Source organism: Clarias gariepinus, chromosome 2 (assembly GCF_024256425.1).
Source record: "Clarias gariepinus isolate MV-2021 ecotype Netherlands chromosome 2, CGAR_prim_01v2, whole genome shotgun sequence".
NCBI classification, from domain to species: domain Eukaryota; kingdom Metazoa; phylum Chordata; class Actinopteri; order Siluriformes; family Clariidae; genus Clarias; species Clarias gariepinus.
The window spans coordinates 6,740,013-6,765,824 of NC_071101.1; the positions used below are offsets into that span (position 1 = coordinate 6,740,013).

A 25,812-nucleotide genomic window follows, 5' to 3' on the forward strand; every position below is an offset into this window, starting at 1 on the left:
ATGTCTAGGATTTGTCCCGTACCACAACGCGCCGTATCAAACTATGATAACTTCCTGACCATCTGCATACAATGACTGGGTTGCACTTCACGTCAACGTTCTACTTCGTTTTGCTGTTATTACTGGAATAACACCAGTAAGGCTATGGTGATTTGTTTAACATGAAGAAAAACCTAAAACACTATTCATACACCCACACACTATAGCATGGTTCACTCACATTTTTTTTTTATTATTATTTTTTCCAGATTTTCACCCTAATTTAGTCGTGGCCGATTCCTCCCCGTCACTAGGGGGCTTCCACATTAAGGCTACTACTACCACTCAGCCGGAAGGGCCGAAGACTATCACATGTTTCCTCTGAACCGAGTGATGCCAGCCGACCGCATCTTTTCGAACTGCTTGCTTACGCACCATTAGGGGCGGAGTAACACACTCGGAGGAAAGCGCTAGCCGCTCCTTCTGCATGCGCGAGCTCACAGACGCCCCTGAATGGCTGTAGAGCCGTGATTAATGTCGGAGCACCAAGTATCTCTTATCCCTCCCTGTGAGAGAGCTCGGCCAATCAGCTCTCTCTAGACCTCCGGCTGTGAGAAATATCAGCATCACCCGGGGATCAAACCAGCGATCTCCGGATGATAGGGCGAGCACTTTACTGGTAAAAATAAAGCTTTGAAGAAGGCGTAAAGAAAATGCTGTAAGAACACTGAGTCACTGAGTCAGTGTATATAAGGAGCTCTGAGGTACTTAGGTTCAGTTCTGAGGATTTATAGCTTGTATGGATACACTGGACCTAGTGGTCGTTTGAACCATTTTGCTTATTTTTTCACGTCAATCTTACATTTATTTTGCTTAAGTTATAACAGCTTCGACGGCAGTGGTTAGCACTGTCACCTTGCACCACCAGGGTCCGGGTTTGATTCCGCCTCTGTGTGAATGGACTTTGCATGTTCTTTCTGCGCTTGGTGGGTTTCCTCCCACAGTCCAAGTTACCCGTAGTGTGCCTGTGCCCTCTGATGGATTGACACCCTGTCCAGGGTGTACATTAGTGATGGGAAGTTTGGATCATTTTAGTGACTCAGTTCTTTGAATCTCGTTCATCATACTGAACGAATCTTTTTTTGAGTCATTTAGTTCATTTCGTTCTTTTGATCAGAAATTAAATAAAATGTTGCATATTTAATGAATACTTTATTAAATAAAAACGACATACTTTTTAATACACTTTTATACACTAATATCAGTTAATATTTCTTTATTCTTTTATATAAAAGTAATTTACATCTTCCATTCAAGTCCCTTTGCTACGTAAACGAAATTAGAATAAGTAAATTAAGTATAAATTTGTGCATTCTAAAGAAATGTAATCATAACACAGAATTCAGCAGCGCTGTGGAATTAATACGAATGAAGCCACTGGATGAAAACATTGATGTTTATTCAGTGTGCAATCAAGCAGTCATGTGTGTACAGGCAAATTCGGTATGCTTAATAACAGATGATGATTAATAAATAACGTCTTTTGTCCAGGGTTCTTCCTGTTCTCAGAGCACAATACTCCAGTGCGATCTCAAAAATGGTGATTATGTCTTACATGTGAAGAACAACTCCAGAAATATATCTGGAATAAGACGAAATTGAAAAAAGAAAGGAAAAAAAAACAAAACCGTTGACCTGACCTGTGATGGCTCTGGTGTCATTCTTTATTTACATGTTGTATCGTACAGACGCTGGACGTCCAGGATGAGAGCTGAGTGGGAGTCCATGTGCTGAGGTTCAGATAGACGTCTTTAGATCAAATATACACACAAAATGAAGCACACAGATGGAGCCGTGAACCTCAGGTGCCGATGTTAAAAGAAGTCTGTAAAAGCAGAGGGTGAAGGTGTTGGACTACTGATCAGAAGGTCCAAGGTTCAAACACCAGCACCGCCAAGTTGCCACGGTTGGCCCCAAGGCGCATAACCCTCAACTGCTCAGATGTATAATCAGATAAAAATGTAAGTCGTCCGAGCTCAGGGAGTCTGACAAACGACTTGAATGTAATGATGCACAGACTCAGTTGCCTTCACATTGTGCATCTTGATGAAAAAAAAGGTGCTGCTACTAACATGATATAAAATGCAAAAGGTTAAAAAATAAGTAAGGTAAAAAGAATTTGCTTAAAGTTGCATTGTGGGTTATACAGTTATATAATAAAGACACGCAAAACGTTGTTCCTCATCTGAGTCACATCCCAACACGGCCACCTTTTGCTCAAGAAGCCGTCTTGAGCCATTTTTAAGCTGTATAATCCATACGTTGCATTTATCAATTGGCTGTATTAAAACTTAACCCTCTTAACAAGCGAAGCACAAACATAAGCAAACCTACACGTCCTTACCAGTTATGTGTTATGTATAACTTTTTTTTTAAGCTACTGAAATCACTGACGCCCAAGAAGCTGAGAAAGATGTTGGGTCAAGAGATGTCCAGGTGGGATCATGACTCCTGAGTTTTGAGGTCTTGGCTTATCAGTTTTGTTATTATTTTTGTTTATAACTTTTATAAAGTTACAACGTGTTAGGTTTGACAAATCATTGAATGCCTAATTAATTTTAAAAAAAGTTAAAACCGCAGCAAATCAGGAAACATCGAAATACAATGGACATTTTTTTTTTTATCAACATCGTTTCCATGTTTGGCAATAATTCCATCCAAATTATACAGATTATTTTTTGTATTATATTTAGTTTTTTTAAACTGGCTTAAGAACCCTGTAATGCATGTCGGACACGGAGTGAACTAAAAAGCCTAGATTGCACAAAAAAAATTATATCTCCATTTATAAAAGCAAAACAAATGATCTAGTACCAAAACCTTAATGCACAGATTGATAAAGGAAACATTTATATTTATATATTTATATAATTCCAGATTGTGAAACCGAAGCCCACAGTCTTTTTTTTTCCCACTAAGTGCTGTGAGCTACATTGCTGAACCAGCATTAAATCCTAACGCTGATACAGGATCATGTGTGAGGAATCACCATGCAGTACCAATGAATCTACTTCATCATGTGCTCCTTAAGGAACTCCATCCTCTCCGGGCCAGTCAGGACAATCAATTAATCAATCAATCAATGATGAAGATTCTAAAGAAGAGCAGCTGAAGTTGTCTTGTCATGAAGATGAAACACTTTATTGATATGATCTGCTTGTGCGATCAGGTGAAGCTCCCTCCGTCTTCCTTCTTCAGGACATGCTCCAGTGGAGCGCCTTCGTGCTCCCCCTGCTCCATTTTTACGTGTCCCTCGCCTGGGTAACCCTCGTACTCCATGTCCGCCTCGTCCTGCCCCGACTCTGCCTCGTTGGTGTTGATGCAGCCCGATCTGTTAGCGAGGTGCTGGCAGCGCGCCTGGTGTTTGAGGAAACTGTCCCTCCAGATGATCTTCTTGCCACAGACGGTGCACTCGTACGGCCGCAGGGCGCCATGCGTCTTGACGTGCTTGGTCAGGTGGTGCTTCATCTTGAAGCTCTTGGCGCAGACGGGGCAGGCGAAGGGGCGCAGGTTCAGGTGCTGCATCTTGACGTGACGGTCTCGCATGCTCTTCAGAGTGAAGGCTTTACCGCAGTGGCAGAAATGCACTTTGCCTCCGTAGGGAGCTAGGGAGGGCGGAGACGAGGAGGAGGGCACGGGAGAGGAGGAAGGAGGGACGGACGGGGAGGAGAGCGCTCCTTGCGCCCACGAAAGCTCTGAAGGTCCTAGCACAAAGTCCACTCCACCTGCAGCGCTGCCAGGCGACACAGGAAGCAAAGGCCTCTGGGAAACTTGTCCTGTGCCATCCTCGATCTCGTCGTACGTCTCTCCCTCGAACCCTCCCTCTGCGAAACGTCCAAAGTCCACTTCTTCTACGTCCTTCTCGGCATCCTCGATTAACTTCCCACCTGGCTGAGAGCACGAACCCGCCGACCAGTCGGCAGGCGGCTGCCAGTGAGCACGTGCAGAAAGAGGACCATGAGCAGCAACGAGCACTTCCTGTGCATCCTGAGCTGCTGGCAGAAACCCTTCCTCCTGATCTTTGCCCCTCTCAGTACCCTCTCCCTCTCCCCCTCTCTCTCCCTCCTTTTTAAGAGTTGCCCCTGAGCCACAGCCTCCTGAGAGAGAAGAGCAGAAGAGACGGTAAAAACACACAAAACAACGAACACACACACTCTCACGGTGCAGAAAATGTCTGATCCATGTTGAGGGGAAACACAAAGCACACAGATAGAGAGAGCGAGAGAGAGCGAGAGCTCCCCCTGGTGGACAGGTGTTAAAGTTAAACAGCAGTGATGCAGATGCTCCACTCACCGGCCCGTCGCTCCTCCTCCTCCAACTCTGATTCTTCCCCTACACCTTCATCCGCCTCCATCCACCTCTCCCCTCGCCTCCTGTCCTCCTCGTCTGTCTCCCTGCTCTCCCTGAGACGAGAACGCATCCAGTTGCGTCTCTCATTCGCAGCCTCTGGGCTACATGCCCGCTCTACTTCCCCAGTAGGGGGAGAATCGCCTCTGTGCTGAGGTGGCTGAAACAGCCTGGATTTGCCCCATTTGCCCTGCTGGGGCACCTGCTGCGGCCTCCTCCAGGTGGCTAGAGGCGGAAGAGCGGCACATTCTCCTCCGAGGGGCTTCTTCTGCTCCTCGGATTCAGTCAGGCAGCAGTCCGAGCTACTTGGACTTTGGTGCCTGGAGTTGCCAGACTCTACGCCTGGGCTGGCCTGGGTCAAAGGTCGCGACCTCTTCAGGATATCCGTGCACTTGTCCACGATGTGCCACATCTGCAGAAAGCTGGCCACTGTGACGTAGTTGACAATGTCGTCACGTACAATGCTCAGCTGCCCTGTGTAGGCCGAGTTGAGGACGCTCTCGAAAGCTAAAGGGTCCATGACGGATGGCAGAGACACCGTACTCACGTTCTTCAGAAGCACCTGAGGGAACAGGCAGAGAACGTTCAGGATTTGTATACTCTTCAAAAACAAATATAATTGAACAATGTCTGGCTTTAAATATTCACTCCTTGCGTACATGGTGAGGACATGCCTTACCCTCAACAGACATGACTAAAAAAAAAACCCAACTAAAAGCACTTTATATAATCATATATACGAGTTTCTTTGCAAAATGAGCTAAAAGCCATTTCTGGCTACTTTCACTCATTCTGGAAAATTGGCACATTTTCTATGCCAAAACTTTTCATTTGCAAACCTCGACACATTCTGCTTAAAGGAGATTTGATCTTTCTGGCTACATGTGATAGACAAAGATGTATTGTCTTTCATAAACAAATCATGATGTAATCATAAACAGCCAATCAGATTACTTTTATCAGTCAGATGATCAGGAAAGCGAAATGACCACAGCTGGACAAAATTCTGGACAAAGATCTACTTTTGGAGAGTGTTAAAGCCAATTAAAAAAATTAATTGTTTCTGCAGTTTGTTTGCTTGCAGTTTCCCCATCACTCATGGACTTCTTTTGTGAGCAAGTGTTGCCAAAGTACACAATCATGTATACATATATCAAGTATACAAATAGTCAGCAGATGGCAAAATTCCCACTTCAAATACTACACACAAGTGATGCGGGTCATTAAAAACAAAATTAAATAAAAAAATCCATGTATGTTGCGTGCACTTCCTTATAGTCTATAGTAAATATTTTGTAATATCTATTTTCAAATTTTGATAAGGTTACGTCACGTGACAAGTCACAAAAGCGCCAAGCAGCTACCGCTGCCAGTCACAACAAAAACAAAGAAATAAAAGTGAAGATGGAAGACGAGGTGCGGGAAAAATTGAGGTCGGGAATTTAACTTATTAAAAAAAAAAAAGGTCAGGCTGCTAAATCTAATGTTTAAGCAATTTTTTTTTGCACAGCGAACGTAAAAACGCTAAATGAACATTTCTGTGTGATAAATGAAAAAAAAAATGTCAGTGGTTATTTAGCGTAGGCTGTAAACTGTAGGCCTGCCCTATACAAATCTAAAATTAACAATTGTTTAGCCTAGATTACAAATGCTGCTTTGTAAAGGTTTAAAATGTGTATCATTATCTTGTTATTAATATGACCTGATTTATCGTTCACATTCATAATCATCCGTTGTTGCCGGTTTACAGGGCGATGTTTCCAAGCACTTTCAGGCTGAAATAAAGACAGAAGAATTACAATGCCTAGTATGTCTATTTAATGGTCGCGGGTGCGGGCAGATTGTAAAAATAGATACAGTGGCACATCACTACTACACACCACTATGGTTAGGGAATGTACCGCCAAGCAGTGAAGTAAAAGACACTTTATATATATTTGCTGTACTTTTGAGCAGAGTAAAAGGAAAAAAAAAATCCTCTAATAAAAACTACTCAAGTAAAATGTACTTGAGTAAAGTAACAAAGTACACAGTTACCTACAGTACCACCTCTAATTACAAAGTCCTTCACTCAACTACTGAAGTGGTCAAGGTGATGATAACGCTGTAAACTGTAAACACTATTGCTCAATGTTTCTTATTATCTTTAACAATCTTTTATTATATAATTTATTTATAAATAATATAAATGTATTTATAATTAAATCGATTTGTGTGGAACAAAACTTAAGACTATTTTCCTGGATCTAATTTGTTGCATCTACTACTGTTGGACTCGCTACAAAAATCACACAGAGCATAAGTTTGCTTTTTTGTTTATTAAAAGTAAACTAATCTATTATTCAGACTAGATAGCACACTTAATAATAAATAACCACACACAACTGCAGGCTGATTTGTCTTTTGAAACAAAACCGTGAAGAGTGGGGTAATAGCATTTTGTTATTTTGGCATCAGTGCATTTAAACAGCCTTTTGACAAAAAAAAAAAAAAAAAAAAAACATGCAGGAAAGATACTCTATAAGTTTGCAGTAATTTCTTGCCTCGTTTGGGGAAAGAAAAGTTTTCCTTAAAACCACAAAAATAGAGATATCTTATTTTGTGACCAGCAACTACTATTTCATAATATATCAGATAAAAAAAATAAATTGTGATACAGTGACGCCAGCGCACACTTATTACTCTTCTCTCCTAGAAATCATTGCGCAATGCATTTATTATATCCCTAAAACTTTGCAGTGTTTCTCGTCCTGCAGTTTCGAGACGACCCACACGTATGTTACACCGTTCCGTTGCGGCTCGCTCGGGAATGGTGTGCTAGGACTTCTGGTGGGGGGGCCCTGCTCCCAAAATGCCCAAAAAACTGGCAACAAAAAGTCCCATAGACTTAACATTGAGGCCGGCCTCTGCTGTGACATCACTGCCGTAACTGTGATGCATCGGAAGGTTCGACCACAAACTGGATGGTGTCCATGCACATTAGCAGTGACCCAACTGTCACAGAGGCACACTTAAAAATTTCTTTAGAAATTTTCGCTCTCTAGTTATATATTATCATCATATCTGCATTATGTACAAAATCATTCACTATTTCCAAACATAACTTAAAAATAAATAAATAAATAAATGAACAATGTTACAAAAGGATATTTGCATGCCTGTAATGAAAGCAATACATCACCTGAAGATCTGTGGCATATTCCCCAGCACATATAACTTAAAGCCGATGTTTTAGTTTGTTTTACCAGTCAGTAAAACAAACTAAAACATCGGCTTTAGTTACAGTACTGCTAAAATTGAGGTATTTGAACTTACATTTAAAATTCTATGAAACACACTGATCAGTAGAAGCAGAAAAAAAGTATTTTTTTTTTAAACTATGTTTACATTCATACTAAAGGTGAAACGGTCATTTAGAATTGCGTAGTTTTCAGTTTGATTGCCCGTAACCCAGTAATATCAATAATCATATGCGTTAAAATCCTCTGATCTGCCTTTTTCTCCTCACACAATGAGTACACACTCACACCAGTTTTAAAACACCTCGAGCTCAAATCAGTCGCAAACTGTGTACTCACAGCCCATGTACAGAACTTAACCCGCACGCTCAATGTGAAGTTGAGTTTTGAGACAGTAAAACATTGCTTCTTTATAAACCTACAGGTGGCGCACTCTCTACTATTTACACATTTCCGGTGTGGTTGAAGTGAATTATTCGCCAAGTTCTGTTACAGCGCTCTGTGACAATGTAGCTTCGTGTTTAATTTCACTTGAAGTTAAATGTTAAACTTCCGTATGTGAAGTTAGTTTGTATTGTAAAAATTCTGCGTTTGGTGTTTTAAGGGAGAAAACAAATGTTGGAACAGGCTACATTTAATTACTCACTAAACTTTTTCTAAAGGTTCAAAATTGTAACAAATTTGAGGTGGGGGGGGGGGTTATATGTATTTGGGATATTTATAAAATCCTAATTTTGAATTGACACTGAGGTTTTGTGATAAAATCGTATTGTGAGATAACTTGTGGTTCACATCCCTAATGCTCAGCCCGGTGGTTTTATTATTATTTTTTTTATATATACGTACCTGGTCGTGAAAGTAGGGCGAGGACGCGGCCAGGACACAGCGGTGTGCCCTGAACACTTGCCCCTGCACCTGGATGGACAGGTCACACAACCGGCCCTCCTCTCGCTGGCGGTTCAGGTTGTCCAGCACCTGCGCTCGCACGTTGGGGAAACACACCTGGACCACCTGCGCGCTGCTGTTCAGCGTCTTATCCATCGCTCCTGCAGGAGGAAAAACACACACAAGATTTACACCTTTAACCTTATTAACCTTCTCAGTCTTGGTCCAGATGTGCACATTTTAACATCTGTCCATTCCAACCATACACACTGCTGTGTGTGTGTGTGTGTATATATATATACACAAACACACACAAACCTTTTACACATATTTCCTGTATATACCCTGCAGTCCCTAATCTACTGTACCTGCATTACCCAGCTATCGCGCACTAAATCTGGGCTTCATACTAATTCGTTCCTGCTTCTAAATAAAGTGCACTAGTCTGAATGCAGGACCCGTAATGTCGTTCCCTCTGTAGTGCCCGTGTGTAGGGAGCTACAGGATATTTAACATTCAGCTTCCTGAAATGAGGAAGAAAAACACCAACTCACCCACGCAGTGTTAAAACAGGAGCGCGTGGTGTGTAGGAATAAAACCTTAACTAACTAATGTTAAAAAGTATTAATATATTAGACAGATTAGCAGCTAGCTCGCTGACTTTCACCCGGTGGTTAGTATAACAGCTTCAGGCCACGGCTAGCGTCTCCATCTTTAACATCCTCGTCTTCTTCTTCGTCTTCTTCGGCGTGTCGTTAGAGTGCTGCGGTTCAGCTTGACGTGCAACATCGCCACCTGTCGGCCTGGAGGTTCGAGTTTTTCTTTAGTACGACTATACATTATTATACAGCGCTTCGCAAAGTATTCATGTCCCTTTAACTTTTCCACATTTTGTCATTTTACAACCACAAAAGTAAATTTATTTGATTGGGATTTTATGCGACAGACCAACAAAAGTGGCACATAATTATGAAGTGGAAATAATTTTTTTAAATTATTATTATTATTATAATTATTATTATTATTATTATTATTATTTTTTTTACAAATAAAAATCTGAAAAGTGTGGCATGCATTTGTATTCAGTCCTCTTTACCTTTACCCCCCTAACTAACTTTACACCTGTGTGTAATTTTATCTCGGTATAAAAACAGCTGTTCTGTAAAGCCCTCAGAGGTTTGTTAGAGAACATTAGTGAACAAACAGCATCAGTAACACACAAGACAGGTCAGGGATAAAGTTGTGGAAAGGTTTAAAGCAGGTTGGGTTATGTTAAAAAAAATGGAGCGCTGTTCAATCCATTAGTTCCACTGTTAAATCTATTAGTTGTGCACTCCATAAAACTGGCCTTTATGGAAGAGTGGCAGAGAAAAAGGCACTGTTAAAAGGAAGCCATAAGAAATTCTGTTTGCAGTTTGCAACAAGTCATGTGGGGGGAAACGTAAAAATAAATAAATAAATAAATAAATAAACTTTTGGCCTAAATGCAACCAACAGTGCACATCACTCTGAATACACCATTGTCACAGTGAAACATGGTGGTGGAAGCATTGTGTTGTAGGGATGCTTTTCTTCAGCAGGGACAGGGAAGCTGGTCAGAGTTGATAAGAAAATAAATAGATCCAAATACAGGGCCATCTTAGAAAAAAAAAAACAGTTAGAACCTGCAAAATATCTTGAGAATGGAGTGGAGGTTCACTTTCCAGCAGGACAACCATCGTAAACATACTGTACAGCCAGAAGTATATTTAAGAAAAAAAAAAACTTCTTAAATCTGTTGGGTTAATTATTTACACAAATGATATGACTGAAGGTAATATTTGCTGCAAATCTATAAATTCCCTATAATAATCCACTTGATGGACTGCTGCTGTGCCATGTGTTTTGGTCCTCTCAGTGACATGTCTACTCAGATATACAGGCAGATCTGTACAGTATGTGGACTTCAACCTGAAATAATAATATCACTGATTACAGTACATTAAAGCTGATCATATTATATTATTTTATTTTATTTTTTTACTTTGTGTTGGTGTATCACCTAAAATCCCAATGAAATACATATGTACACAATACATATGTGTTTGTAATCTGACAAAAAGTTTAAAGGGTTTTTAAGGCACTGTGCCTACATTAAGTAGGTATTTAGTATTTATTAGGTTTATGTGTATGTTAAAGTGATGTGTTAATGGGAGAGGAACACACTGGGGTGTTAGTGACTATACAACATTTTTTGATGGCCAGAAGCTCTTACTGTACATTACACTTAGACACACTGGGACCATACCAGTGGCTTTGTTGAAAGGAAATATTGTGTTGTTTTTAACTTAACTAATTTGTTACAAATTACTGCACATTAGATAAAAGGATTTAATACACAATGTCAAACCAGCAAGTTTTATTTTGCATGCAGCTCAGTTATGTTATATTCAATTCATGAATGGAATGGTCGGTTTAACCTGAACTGCTCTACCACAAACATCACTTTGACTGGAAAATAAGAGGATGTCACCAGGCATTGCTAAAGAAAATGTTGTTCCATTTTATTTTTAATGCATTCGAATATGTACTGTAGTTGAATGTTATAATTGTGCACAATATTAATTTTTCAAGATTAACATTATCACAAAAATAAAGATATTATAATTCCTGTTAACATTAATGGTAGTTACTATACATATTTATAAGTGTGTGTTTTGTCATCAGATTATTTATGTATAACTAGATACTATTGTTCTAGGAAAAAGATTCAGATACAGAAATTGATTTATTAGACTGTTCTGTGATTGTTTTTGTTTAGTTGACAAAACAGATATTGTCATTTAAAGACTGCCAAAGAATCAGCTGTACAGACATCTGGAGGAAGTTTATTTCATTATCTAGGTGCAAGAACAGAAAAGAGTCTGGATGCATGTCTTCATCGATCCCTGAGAGATGGTGGCACCAGCCGAGCAGTGCTTAAATCATTACATTTTATTATCCTGTTGCTCTTTTTTTGTGTGTTTAAGTTATAAACTTTAAAATGTGAGTTATCTTGCACTTGAGTCACTGAAGGATATTATCAGCATTAAGATGACATCAAGTGTGTTAGTTTTAAATACAAACATCTCTGCTAACATAATCTACTCCCTGTACATGATGTTCCCGCATTACTTTATAGATTTATTGATTTTTTTTTATTTATTTATCTTTATTAATATTTAAGCTTCTATGGTCTACTTGGCACAATTACTACAAAGATCAGAATGAATTCATGTTAAAAATGTTGTTGCTGTACATTGCCTACATACTGTACTTTTCCCACTGAGATGAGATTCACGCCACAATGTATGAGGCAATCAGCTGCTCTTCCTGTACGACGGGTTGCTAACGGAAACGAAAACAGATCCATAACAAGTTGTCAGCTTTTTCAAACAGACATAACGCTGTATCTGAGGAATAAGGTGAGAATTTCTGTTGTCTTTCATTAGATGTGTTTATCGATCAGAACTGGGAATGTTACGCCTGTTACTCTAATGTTTAATGGAGTCAATTTTCTTAGTTCATTAAAAGTAATGTGACATAATTAGTTACTTTACGTACTTTTTAATTTATTAATGTTGAATCTGGAAAATAAAGCTGAAACGTCCTAATATATACATATAATCATTTAAACTGTTAATGTAAAACGCTCAGCACCGCTAACTGATAATGTCAGACTTTTATTAAATGCTTTTAATGTAACTTTGTTTAAGATCTTGGCGCTTTGATCTCTGTTGACATGGTGATTTGTGGACAAATTTTGATTCTGTATGAATTCTACACTGAGAACTCTTTAGAGACTTTGCAAGTTGCCATTGTGATAATTTGTCTGTAGTGTGTGTGTGTGTGTGTGCATATGTTTGTGTGTGTGTATGTCACGCTGTTGTTACATTCTAATGTGTCACTTCTTCCGCTCAATGTTCTCCCACAGTCAAAAGACATGAAAGGTTGTTTAATTGCCATTCCCAGTAATTCAATTAGCAACTAATCTGCATTTGGCCAGCAAGGATCACCCCCCCTCCCTTTAATAAATCAAATCATCTTGGATTTTGTATTTACTCAGGTTATCTTTGTGTAATAATAAAATTTCTTTCATCATCTCAATTAGTTTTATTTAATTGTGACAAATATTTCAATTCAATAAAATTTTATCTGTGTAGCGCTTTTAACAATTGACATTGTTGCAAAGCAGCTTTACACATTTACAAGAATTATTTAAGTTTGTATGAAAATGATCAAAATGATAAGATTGTCCCTGATGAGCAAACCGAGGACGATGGCAAGGAAAACTCCCTAAGACGAAGGTTATAAATACTTCTTATTGCACAGATAAACTATATGAACAATTATTGTCCGGTGGGGAAAAAGGAAAAAAAATAAACATGCTAAACAGGATATACATATTTACATACAGTATATAGATGTGGATATACTGTACTGCAGTATGTACAGAATTGCTATTTTGCGACGATGACCATTGTTAAAAGTGCTGTCGGCCAAAACACAGTATTGGTGCTGATTTAATTTTTTGTGTGTTATACACACCCTATAATACAGGAAATGTGTGTGCCAAAGAAGCTACATTTGAAGTTTATGCAACATGGAAGTGACTAATCTTGCTTCTCTAAAAAAATGTTTAGTTGCTAACTGCAGCTATTTTAGACAATTGATTTTATGCATGCCACAAAAATGTCCATTTTTCAGTGTTCTACTGTATCACTTCATAATCATCTAAAATGCTAATTATTTATAAATTATATAATTATTGACGCTAAAATTGGTGTAAGCTTTTAGAAGCATATGACCTGTAAATATTGTTCCTTAAATTGTTTTTTTGGTAAAAGCTTAAAAAGCTAAAAGTCTGTAGTGTCCGTAACCATGTCAAATTCATGTTATATATCTTAACAATTTAGCATTTTAGAATAATACACCTTTTCAGGTTTATGTCTTTTCATATGAAATCTAAGTTGACCAAGTTACATCTGAATGAAAAATAGTATTATATGATCCTGTCTGAAAACTGAACACTTTTTAGCACCGATACCAGATTTTGCCCATACAGTATATAAATAAAATTGACTAGATGATATATGTGGCAGGATGAGTAAAATTCTTCCTACCTGTCTTTGGTTGGCTGTGTTCTTAATTGATTGTCCTATTGGGGGTTGGTCCAATACTATTTAAGCTGGGGGTAAGGTGGCCTGGGCTTACAGGTCCCGCCCCCTAGCTTTCATTGTATGTCGTCACACCCAGAACAGAACCAGGAAGTCAGAGGTGATTGTGTTGCAGGTAAGGGTGTCAGTTGCGGTGTATGTTTTTGGTGGGTTTTGTATATTATAGCGGTGTTTTGTCTGTGGTATTTACACAGTTCAGCAAGCCTGATTTAAGTCAGCGGGTACGGGCATTCACCTGTTGTGGAAGTGATTGTTCCTCCCAACAAACTGGCAGTCTTCCTGTAGAACTGATTGAGCTTTCAGCTTCCTGGAACCTGGCTTAAATGCCCTTCTGGTGAGACTTGGTGCCACATTGCACGGTATGTAATTGAGTTGCTTATGTTTATGCAGTATGCTTTGCCGGTAATGGTCTTAATTGTCATTTTCATGCAACAGTTTGGGGTGGCGCGACGGGTGCTAGCTTCCTGAGGTGCTGCAACGCAAAGAGCATTATCGGCGGGCGCTGCTGTTTTGTTTTAGACTGTTTTATTTTGTTTTATGTTTGTTTGTTACAATTTGTTTGCTAACATTGTTAGCCGTGTCGCTTGGTAGTAGCGGTGGTTGCAACTTTTTATTTATTAATTTGCTTTTTTGTTCAAGTTTATTTCCATTGTTTAAAGTATTTGGTTTTTGTGTTTTTCTTTTGGGTGCGTGTCTCTTGTCTTGTGTGCTTCCAGGCTCTGAATTGGGGCTTAATTGTTACTTTCTGGGCCGGAATTTACAGCCTTTGGGTTGTAAGACACTGTGGGTGTGTGCGCGTATGTGCATTTTTTTTTCCTTTTTGTTTTTGTGAATAAGTGTGAGTGAGTATCGGGTTGTTATATGTTGGATGTGTGTGTAGAGAAAACGCATTCCGAATAAGACCGTGGGGAAACCTTATTGGCCTTTGCCAAGGAGATTTTCTTGTAGGTCTTTGTATGTAAATTTATTTTTTTTGTTTAGATTAATGTATTTAATCCTGGGCCAGCTGTGAGTGTGGGCAACCTTTGTTCACTATTTGTGTGACTGTATTTGTCTAGTACTTTCATCAGATTCTTTTTATACAGGAGCCGGGTGCTTATGGCAGCGGTGGGATTCTAGTTTTTCCTATTTGAGTGGTTGGAATACGAGCACGTGTGTGTGTGTGTGGTGAGTCACTTGTGTGATTGCAAGTTGCTGTGCTGTGTAGGCCGATTGCGCCCTTAGGCCCCGCCGCCCGGCCTCGGTTCCTGAACTTGAGGCTCTGGATATTCAAGTTGTCCATGAGTGCATTTTATGTGAACCACTGGTCCCAGTAATTGTTATTGATTTCTTTTGTGTTTATTTGTTATAATTAAGTTGTTTTAAATAGTATGTGTAATAAAATTTGATACTTTTGGATATCCTTGTCCCCTGCTTTCTCCCGTGAACTGACCTGTGTGCCTTTAGACGAAACTTACTTAATTAGGGTCCCTGGCCTTTATCCAGGGTGGCGTAATCGGAATTTCAATTCTAATAAACCTTTTCTTGCCTCTGCGCTCCGCCACATTCTGGCGTAATTGGCAGGATCACGGTAACTAGGCAGAGACAGGGTTATCCAGATTTATTTTTTCTGTTATTTTGTTTTTGGTTTCTTTTAGTAACTTTGGTTTTCCTAAGAGTTGAGGCAAAACAGCAGCGTCCATCCGAGTTGCGGCGGATATATCCCCTATTTTGGGGGGGGGGGGGGATCCGGCCGTGGTGCTATCAGGTGGTAAGTGGTGATTTATAAATGGAGGAGGAAATTCGTGAACTAAAGAAACTTGTGGCCCAGTTAAAAGCAGACAACGAGAGGCTGCGTCAAGAGCGTCTCCTTGTGCTGTCTGGCCCTAGTGCAGCATTTGTGGAGGCGACTGAGGTCGTGCCTGTTACGCCCCCTCCGGTTGTTGTGGGTGCTAGCCAGCCGGAGAGATTGGTGTTTGTACCGAGGGACTATAAATGTCCTAAGTATAACGGCAAGTCAGGGATTAGCATTGATGATTGGAGTGAGGAGGTGCGGGCATGTCTTCGAGTTCGCCATTTCTCAGTTTTATTGCGCGATCAGTTCGTGGAACACGTAATGGATAATGCACTTCGGAGTGAGCTCAAGCAATTTGTTCGCCGCCAGCCACATGCCTCCTTGTTAGATGTGCGTAGCGCGGCAATCAGGTGGGAGCGGGAGGGCCTATCGGGCGGTGTGGGAGCTCGTAGTCAGTTAGTCCCAGTAGTATATGGGATTCAGTACGGTGTTCAGGGGGAACAGCGTTCATATGTGAGTGGATCCTTGTCCTCTGAGCTGAGGGAATTAAGGAAGATGTTAAGGGTTCCGCAGCGGTTGAGCCAGTCAATTGAAAGTGTTGCTCAGTTTCAGGAGGTGCACCCGCGGAGTCGTCCTTTCCGGTATGGGCCGGTGGTTTGTAGGTGGTGCCCGCCGTCTGGTGACTTTGCCAGGGAATGTAATGTTTCAGCGCCGGGCCTGTTATCCCCTGTGCCTGTGGTGTTATTGCCTGCGGAGGGGCAGCGTCGGTCAAGCCAGCTTTCGGGAAACTAGTGCCCACCGAGCTTTTGAGCCGTAGCTCGGATGGGAAAACTAGGGGCTCGAATGTGATAATGGGTAGTTGTCTACTGTCTCGGTTAAGGTCAGGTGGCCCACAGTTGATGGTTAATATTGGTGGTATTTCGGTTGCTTGTCTAAGCGCTACCGGTTCTATGGTGTCCATTACGGAGAGCCGCTTTGTGGGTGGTAGGCGTACAAAACTGGTAGGTCTAAGCTTTGTCAGTGCATGGACTGAGCAGTGCCAAACGAGGTTTGACACTTTGAAGGAAAAGCTCACAACTTTTCCGATTCTTGCATACGCCGGTTCTTCCCTGCCTTTTATCCTTGAGGTGGACACTGGTCAGCGGGATGTAAAGTTGCGTCGTTTTTGCCAGCCGTAATTGGTGACCCACAGAGTGCAATCCGGTTAACTCTAGGTTAATGAGGCGGGAGTTTCTGGCGCTCAAGTGGCCCATGACAGAAATTTTGTGAATATTTGCTGGAGCATAAATGTGGTGTTTTTACCAATAACAACCATTGGAGTTATTCATCCTCTGCCAAACGGGGGGGCTACAGAATAGTGTTGGGACGCCCAACTTGTGGCGGTTGATTTTGGAATTTGGTATAAACCAGGTAAGAGTAATGGGAACACTGATGCCCTTTTGAGACAGCCTCTGACCCGGGAGTTGAGGGAGTGTTTTGTCCATCGTCGGGACGACGATGCAGCAGGGTGGGGTAGGTTGTGGCAGGATGAGTAAAATTCTTCCTACCTGTCTTTGGTTGGCTGTGTTCTTAATTGATTGTCCTATTGGGGGTTGGTCCAATACTATTTAAGCTGGGGGTAAGGTGGCCTGGGCTTACAGGTCCCGCCCCCTAGCTTTCATTGTATGTCGTCACACCCAGAACAGAACCAGGAAGTCAGAGGTGATTGTGTTGCAGGTAAGGGTGTCAGTTGCGGTGTATGTTTTTGGTGGGTTTTGTATATTATAGCGGTGTTTTGTCTGTGGTATTTACACAGTTCAGCAAGCCTGATTTAAGTCAGCGGGTACGGGCATTCACCTGTTGTGGAAGTGATTGTTCCTCCCAACAAACTGGCAGTCTTCCTGTAGAACTGATTGAGCTTTCAGCTTCCTGGAACCTGGCTTAAATGCCCTTCTGGTGAGACTTGGTGCCACATTGCACGGTATGTAATTGAGTTGCTTATGTTTATGCAGTATGCTTTGCCGGTAATGGTCTTAATTGTCATTTTCATGCAACAGTTTGGGGTGGCGCGACGGGTGCTAGCTTCCTGAGGTGCTGCAACGCAAAGAGCATTATCGGCGGGCGCTGCTGTTTTGTTTTAGACTGTTTTATTTTGTTTTATGTTTGTTTGTTACAATTTGTTTGCTAACATTGTTAGCCGTGTCGCTTGGTAGTAGCGGTGGTTGCAACTTTTTATTTATTAATTTGCTTTTTTGTTCAAGTTTATTTCCATTGTTTAAAGTATTTGGTTTTTGTGTTTTTCTTTTGGGTGCGTGTCTCTTGTCTTGTGTGCTTCCAGGCTCTGAATTGGGGCTTAATTGTTACTTTCTGGGCCGGAATTTACAGCCTTTGGGTTGTAAGACACTGTGGGTGTGTGCGCGTATGTGCATTTTTTTTTCCTTTTTGTTTTTGTGAATAAGTGTGAGTGAGTATCGGGTTGTTATATGTTGGATGTGTGTGTAGAGAAAACGCATTCCGAATAAGACCGTGGGGAAACCTTATTGGCCTTTGCCAAGGAGATTTTCTTGTAGGTCTTTGTATGTAAATTTATTTTTTTTGTTTAGATTAATGTATTTAATCCTGGGCCAGCTGTGAGTGTGGGCAACCTTTGTTCACTATTTGTGTGACTGTATTTGTCTAGTACTTTCATCAGATTCTTTTTATACAGGAGCCGGGTGCTTATGGCAGCGGTGGGATTCTAGTTTTTCCTATTTGAGTGGTTGGAATACGAGCACGTGTGTGTGTGTGTGGTGAGTCACTTGTGTGATTGCAAGTTGCTGTGCTGTGTAGGCCGATTGCGCCCTTAGGCCCCGCCGCCCGGCCTCGGTTCCTGAACTTGAGGCTCTGGATATTCAAGTTGTCCATGAGTGCATTTTATGTGAACCACTGGTCCCAGTAATTGTTATTGATTTCTTTTGTGTTTATTTGTTATAATTAAGTTGTTTTAAATAGTATGTGTAATAAAATTTGATACTTTTGGATATCCTTGTCTCCTGCTTTCTCCCGTGAACTGACCTGTGTGCCTTTAGACGAAACTTACTTAATTAGGGTCCCTGGCCTTTATCCAGGGTGGCGTAATCGGAATTTCAATTCTAATAAACCTTTTCTTGCCTCTGCGCTCCGCCACATATACAATAGTGCCATGAAAACATTATACCATAGATTATGCATGATGCAACAATGCATAGTGGAAAAAGGAGTGCAACATAATGTAAAATGAGAGTGCGGTAGTGTAGTGTAGTGGTTAACATGCCATGATTATCTGTTTAATTATTTTTGTGCTATATTGTGTGTTTGCTTTGAAATACCTGTACCCGTATTACCTGTATTACCTGTATCTGAAATACCTGTATTACGTGCTCTGAGATACCTGTATTTACATATATACCTGAATTAAGTGATCAAAATTGAATAAGCTGCACTTCTTATAGCTTTAATAAGCTGTGTAATAAGCTGCTCTTCTCATCTTTATCTTGGGGTTCAGGTTGGGCGAGCTGATATCATGGTCAGCAAACCAGTTAGTGGTAGTTTTGCCACCATGGGCAGGGGGTAAGTCCTGCTGGAAAAGGAAATCAGCATCTCCATAAAGCTTGCCAACAGAAGGAATACTTGAAGTCTCTCTAAAATATTCTGGTGAATGACCACATTAACTATGGACTTGATAAAACACAGTAGGTGGCTGTTGAGTTACTGACTCCAGCCTCACTCATTGCTTCATGTGAAACTCTCACCAGGTCCTAAAGCAGCTTTGCTTGATCCTTTTAAATGCTTTGGTCATCACTGTTAGGCCTACTTGTGCCTTTTTCTACCACACTTTTTCCTTCCAGTCAACTTTCCATGATTCAATCTTTTCTTTTATCTACAGTGATGCAGACACTCCTCTGAAGCCATCACAACTTTTATGTTAGCTTCAGATGGCACTTCCGGCTTACCTCTCAGCATCTACAGTAACAACAACCAATTCGGTGTCATGATGTGTGGCACGTCTGCCGGTCTGGATTGTTGTTAAGGGGATTTCATAGCAGTCCTAGCAGAAGTGAGTAATCTGGCTTACTTCCCTCTTTTAGACCTTAACAAATAATTCTTAGTGCTTCAAGTCCTCAGAGCAAAAACACAAGCATAATTCTGCTAAAACAATGTTTGTCATCCACCACAATTATCATCAATCCTTAGTTTCTACTGATTCATTAAAACCAATGAGGCCGACATATTTCTCCTCCACCCTCACACATACATAGAATATACCAGACTTTAGACATTTTATACATTCACTTAGACACTGAAATATATCATATAGAATTGTAAATATTGGTATCTGGTGCACTTCAGTGTCTTTTTTTTTTTAACAATGCTAATTGTCTCAAAGCAGATTCACAAAATGAAAAAAATTGAGTAGGAGTAAGAAAAAATGTGTTTATATAATAATGGGATTGTCCCTGATGAACAAGCCAAGGGTGTCAGTGATGGGGCAATGAAAAACTCCTGAGATGGCAATAGGAAGAAACCTTGAGAGGAACCAGACTCAACACGGAACCCATCCTCATTTAGTAGATAAACGGATAACAGAAATTATATAATGACATCATGTGTGTTAGGCTGCAGTTCAGTTCAGCATAGGGATGAGTCAGTAGGTGCAGAGGGCAGATGGAGTCTGGATCACTTGGAGCACAGGAGCATGATGTGTAGAACCAAACCATCATGAAGCAGAATCCAGCTGATGCTGGTCCTTCTCTGGATGCCTCAGGATCCTCGCAGGGTTGGCCTCTGTTTACTGAAGCTGAAACAATCTCCAGATGCCTCGGGATGGGTAGAAAAATAAAGAACAGGTGGAAAAAATTTAGGATTTTAGCAGTTTATAAGTCGGGGACTAACTGTATTATTATTATTATTATTATTTTTATTTTTATTTTTTGGAAAAAAGATCACAAAAATAAAAAAACTTTAAAAAATATTTGTAAATAAGGGTTAAAGGCAACGTATGAAGATGTTTGGATGCTTCAGGATGAGTGTAGCAGATCTGTTTTAAGTGCGAAGTCATAGCTACACATCTTGTACTGTGACATAAGGTATACCATGCTATGCCTTGACTTTATCCCGCTGATACTCCAATAGGTATAAATCAGCCTGTATGGTTTTGGACTGTGATAAAAACCTGAAGGACCCGGAGAAAACCCACCAACCATGTGGAGAGAGTACAACTTCTACCCAAAGAGCAACGGTCAGATTTGAACCTCCAACCCTGCAGGTGCGACAGCACTAACCACTATAACACTGTACCACCACATTAGAAACAATAAAAAATATCCTAAAACCGATTTAATTTATACAAGAACAGTGATTATAGCTAAGCATGTTTACTTTAATGTTTACTTGATGTTTATGTACGTTACCACCTGTGTGATTTTATTTGTGCTTCACCTGGTGTTGGTTGTTTTATGGTGTTAGTTCATCATCTCACTTATTCTTTCTATTTATTTGCTGTTTGTCATGTACATATGTATGTATAATCATACTCCAATAAGAATACAGGCCAAAAAATCTATTATGCATTTCAGCCGTTAAAATTAGCTCCACTATATTTATGTTTAACACTAAACAATAAATTTAACAGCTTTTTAAAGTAAAAAAAGATTATTTCCACTACATCATCATAAATTGTGATTCCCATGTATGCAAACATATCTATTGTACACTGCTTGTTTTTATACAGCAAGTGTAGTTAAATTCACAAATATGGTTTAACAAAAAATATATTTTTGGTGAATGAAACGGACGAAACCTATCAGAGTCAATAATAATCATTTTAAAATGGGATGCGGCTCAACCAATTGGTCTTGATCCATCTCTAGATTGATAAACACCTTTTGATGAGCGTGCACAGAAGGGGCACAACCAGGAGGAGCACCAGTCCAGGAGCACTAGGAAGATGGAAAAACACAAATACCAGTAAGGAAAAAGACATTTTATACTGTATATACATAGATTATATACACTACCACTCACATTTTGGAATCACATATACAGTGGTGTGAAAAAGTGTTTGCCCCCTTACTGATTTCTTTTTTTTTTTTTGCATGTTTGTCACACTTTTATGTTTCAGATCATCAATCTAATTTAAATATTAGTCAAAGATAAGTAAACACAACATGCAGTTTTTAAATGAACGTTTTTATTATTAAGGGAAAAATAAAAATGTGAAAAAGTGTTTACCCCCTAAACCTAATAACTGCTTGGGGCACCCTTAGCAGAAACAACTGCAATCAAGTGTTTTCAATAACTTGCAGTGAGTCTGTTACAGCACTGTGGAGGAATTCTGGCCCACTCAACTTTGCATAATTGTTGTAATTCAGCCACATTGGAGGGTTTTCGCGCATAAACCGCCTTTTTAAGGTCATGCCATGAGGTCATAAACAGATGGCTGGACATTCTACTTCAAGATATTTTGGTACACAGAAGAATTCATGGTTCTATTTATTACAGCAAGTCTTCCAGGTCCTGAAGCAGCAAAACAGCCTTAGACCATCACACTACCACCACCATATTTTACAGTTGGTATGATGCTCTTTGTCTGAAACGCGGTGTTACTTTTACGCCATACATTATGGGACACACACCTGCCAAAAGTTAAACTTTTGTGTCATCAATCCACAGAGTATTTTCCCTTGGGGATCATCAAGATGTTTTCTGTCAAACCTGAGATGAGACTTTATGTTCTTTTTGCTCAGCAGTGGTTTTCATCTTGGAACTCTGCCATGCAAACCATTTTTGCCCCCCAGTCTCTTTCTTATTGTGAAGTCATGAACACTCATCTTAACTGAGGCAAGTGAGGCCTGCAGTTCTATGGATGTTGTTATGGGGTATTTGTGACCTCTCCGATGAGTTGTCGCTGTGCTCTGTGCGATTTTGGTCGGTTGGCCATTCCTGGAAAGGTTCTCCACTGTTCCAAACACCTTTTTCACACAGGACTATGTAGTTTTGGATTTTGTTTTCCCTTAATAATAAAACTGCACAATGTGTTTACTTGTGTTATCTTTGACTAATATTTAAATTAATTTGATGATCTAAAACATTAAAGTGTGACAAACATGCAAAAAAAAAAAAAGAAATCAGTAAGGGGGAAAACACTTTTTCACACCACTGTACACATACTGTATATCCTGCAAACTGTTATGGACTTTACCTGCTATATTTTTTTTCTATGTCCTCTTTTCCACACCATAGGATTATACTCTGTAGTTACTGCATATATTATCACTGCAAAGCCATGTCATATTAAATTATCAGCTGTAATATCACCTCATTTGAAATCACTCTTTGTTTTAGAAGACGAGCACACACTCCATCAGAGACTCCTCACCTTTATTTTCACCATGTGGTTCATCATTGTTGTGGGTGAGCGACCGGTCCCATCACTGACTTCATCACTGACTACATCATTCATCTAAACCGTAACATTTCATCCACAGGCTCCGCCTCTGCAGACTCACAGGTCATATCAGCACGAGTAGGAGACACAGTCGTCCTGCCATGTAACGTGAGTGAGGTGTCCACCCAATCACGTGTCTACTGGAAAACTGATTCTCAGATCGTGTTTGAGAGATGAGGTGCGCTCTCGTTCCCGGGTCCGGGATATGAGGGCCGTGTGGACGTTCCTGAGGAAGAACTGCGTAAAGGAAGCTGTTCCCTGGTTCTGAAGAACGTCAGTGTTACGGATGCCACTGTCTATAGGAGCTACATTAAATCAGGAGGCACACATGTGCACACATCTGCAACCTCAACCTGGCATTTTATCCAGAGTGTTACGCTTTTCGTTCAGGGTAAGTGAAGAAAAACAGGAATGGATTTAGAAATAAAGTAAAAAAAAAATAACATGCATGTTTGGAGGAGTTTTCAGTCGTAGATGAGAGTTGGAGCTAATTTAGATGTGTGTGAGTTAATTTCATTCCCTCCGTACTTTTTTTGTTAGTGTGTATTGGTGTCTTTGTATTCTGAAGTAGAGGGAGGGATCGCGGGTAATTGTGGATGTTTGCTTCACCCACGGTGGAGTGGTAGGTTAGTGGTTAAGGCATTGAACCCCACGACCACCAAGTTGCCACTTTCAGGTCCTTGAGCAGGGCCCTTTACCTTCAACTGCTCTGATATATAATGAGATAAAAAAAAATGTCAGTTGCTCTAAACGCCATCTGCGGGTGTACAGATGAAAAGTAGACAAATTACACCTTTAGTATTTGTGCAAAGGGTAGATATAGAGTAAGATGTAATGAAATACAGTACGTAATATATATTGTTTATGTTCAAGTTGTTTTTTCTGTTTCTCCTAAAGAACCACCAGAAGTGCCAGATGTCAGAGGTGAGCCAATGTCAAAGATATTTTAAGTGTTTACTTTATTGTAGTTAAAGATAATCAGAGCCTCTGAGTTCTCATTCTCACCGTTTTATCTGTGTGATACAGTATATAGGATATGATTTCTCAATAAAAATAAAAAAGATCATAATTTTTGGTCTTTTTCCAGATGATGCCCAGCTGGACTGGTCTACCACACTGATATTTTTGTCCATACTTTTATGTATTTTACACCATCTTACTTTTACAAATCTTTGTGGCGATTGTATATAGGACCAATCTGCTCTTGGTTCATACAACTGTCAAAATACAATTCCAAAATGAAAGTTTTCAAAAGGGCTTCAAATAATCAGGACTGTCATTAGATTACACAAACTTTACCCAGTGTCTTTTTACCTGCTCAAAGAAGGTAAACTATGAGCATGTCAGGTTGGAAAGGCAACAGCTGATCAGAATTGACCGTGTCCCAGTTTCTAATTAGAAAGTATAATTTGTATGCCAAATCTTTTCACTCAAAACATTCCCACCATAAGTATGCCAAGGCATTATTATTCCAATTATTATTATTTTATTTTAATGAAACCGACGGACCTTGTTGAGGTCCACAAGCTGAGACTGACGTGCTTTTTAAGGTTTGGATGTAGCTATATTATATCAGGGAGAACCCCTAGAGGGCGTCTTGCACCCGAAGACATTTTAGTTTTTGCACTTCACTTTCCAGAGTGCACCTCGGTCAGTGATGGGACACTCACCAGAACCGAGGTGACTAATTAGTCTGGCTTTAAGTAGCCACGTTTTGACTTAGTTGTGGTTTTGCATCTGTTGATAAACTGTTTTTTTATGCTGTTCGATTCTGTTGGAATGCTGTTCTGTTTAGTTAATCTGTTTTGCGCCATAGCTCCATGTTTTGTTTATCCCCGTTTAGTTAGTTTGTTTCTGTTTAACTTATATTATTAAAAGTTTTTAAAGTCCTAACTTCTGCGTAAATGCCCTGCCTGCAATAACAACAATATTTATCACATATTATTTAAATAGTGAAGTAGCATGCAGTCATGTATGTAGTCAGTATGTTACCAGGGTGGGAATGCCAAGTCTACTATGTAACTATGTACATATTAGGCGTGTTATTTGCTGATATCTGAAGTTTTAGCTTATTTCAATGACTTTTTTTTTTTTTGGTGGCAAGAACCAAAAGCACAAAGGAAATTACCATCGTTACCATAGTGAAGTTCACATCATGTATTCCAAAATTCCTTCATGATGAATATGATTTTTCAGAGCAGAACACTCTACACTGCACATTAGCATTCATGTATGTATCTTTAATTATTTAGGGTAAAAGAGGAACAGAATGTCTTATTTTCCTTTATTAGTTTTGGTCATGTATCTTCTGTTCACGCTGCTAGCATTAACTCACCTGATACAAGCCTAGTATTTATATATATATATATATATATATATATATATATATATATATATATATATATATATATATATATATATATATATATATATATATATATATATATATATATATATATATATATATTATATTATATGTAATTTTTAAAAAATAAATGTTTATATTTAATAGATGTTTTGCAGTGTCTTTTATTCAGTCACGTCTCTTCCCCATCACACTGTTTCTGTTATCATGCCCAACCCTAGACTGGGGTCTAATAACAGGTTGTAAGTAGCAGTTGTTCCAGTGTGTGTTAAGATGTTCCCCATCATTCCCACACCTAGGGAATCATCTGCATCCTGTCTGAATGAGTACCGGCCCGTCACACTTACACTCGCACAGGAAGTGCTTTGAGCAGTGCTTAAGTCATTGGACTGTATAAAAATTGGGTACACTATACTGGACCCATTTCAGTTTCAAGCGCTCAACAGAAATCTGCTACTATTCACCTTTCTCTGACCCGTCCAGACCAAAAAAAACACAATGATGTAAGGATGCTGTTCAACACA

General features: G+C 39.8%; 1 protein-coding gene and 3 long non-coding RNA genes across 5 annotated transcripts; 3 read left to right on the plus strand and 1 right to left on the minus strand.

The window, feature by feature from the left end:
* Positions 1–1,421: 1,421 nt before the first annotated feature.
* zbtb22a (zinc finger and BTB domain containing 22a) lies at positions 1,422–9,241 on the minus strand. Its single transcript, XM_053491183.1, has 4 exons — positions 9,065–9,241; positions 8,472–8,671; positions 4,333–4,948; positions 1,422–4,136 (listed from the first exon to the last, which is right to left on the minus strand). Exons 2-4 carry the CDS (start codon positions 8,664–8,666, stop codon positions 3,205–3,207), a joined length of 1,743 nt encoding a protein of 580 aa, XP_053347158.1. The 5' UTR covers positions 8,667–8,671; positions 9,065–9,241; the 3' UTR covers positions 1,422–3,204.
* Positions 9,242–13,655: 4,414 nt separating this feature from the next.
* On the plus strand, positions 13,656–15,006 carry LOC128518095 (uncharacterized). The gene is made up of 3 exons (XR_008357565.1): positions 13,656–13,820; positions 13,900–14,064; positions 14,791–15,006. It is a non-coding gene; the product is annotated as an uncharacterized LOC128518095 (long non-coding RNA).
* Positions 15,007–17,018: 2,012 nt separating this feature from the next.
* LOC128518094 (uncharacterized) lies at positions 17,019–18,381 on the plus strand. The gene is made up of 3 exons (XR_008357564.1): positions 17,019–17,195; positions 17,275–17,439; positions 18,166–18,381. It is a non-coding gene; the product is annotated as an uncharacterized LOC128518094 (long non-coding RNA).
* Positions 18,382–19,370: 989 nt separating this feature from the next.
* On the plus strand, positions 19,371–24,278 carry LOC128518027 (uncharacterized). 2 transcript variants are annotated; one of them, XR_008357556.1, is made up of 6 exons: positions 19,371–19,533; positions 21,347–21,443; positions 22,821–22,889; positions 22,964–23,314; positions 23,821–23,847; positions 24,011–24,278. It is a non-coding gene; the product is annotated as an uncharacterized LOC128518027 (long non-coding RNA). The 2 variants fall into 2 exon arrangements; XR_008357555.1 differs by lacking the exon at positions 19,371–19,533 and adding an exon at positions 20,624–20,742.
* The last annotated feature ends 1,534 nt before the right edge of the window (positions 24,279–25,812 follow it).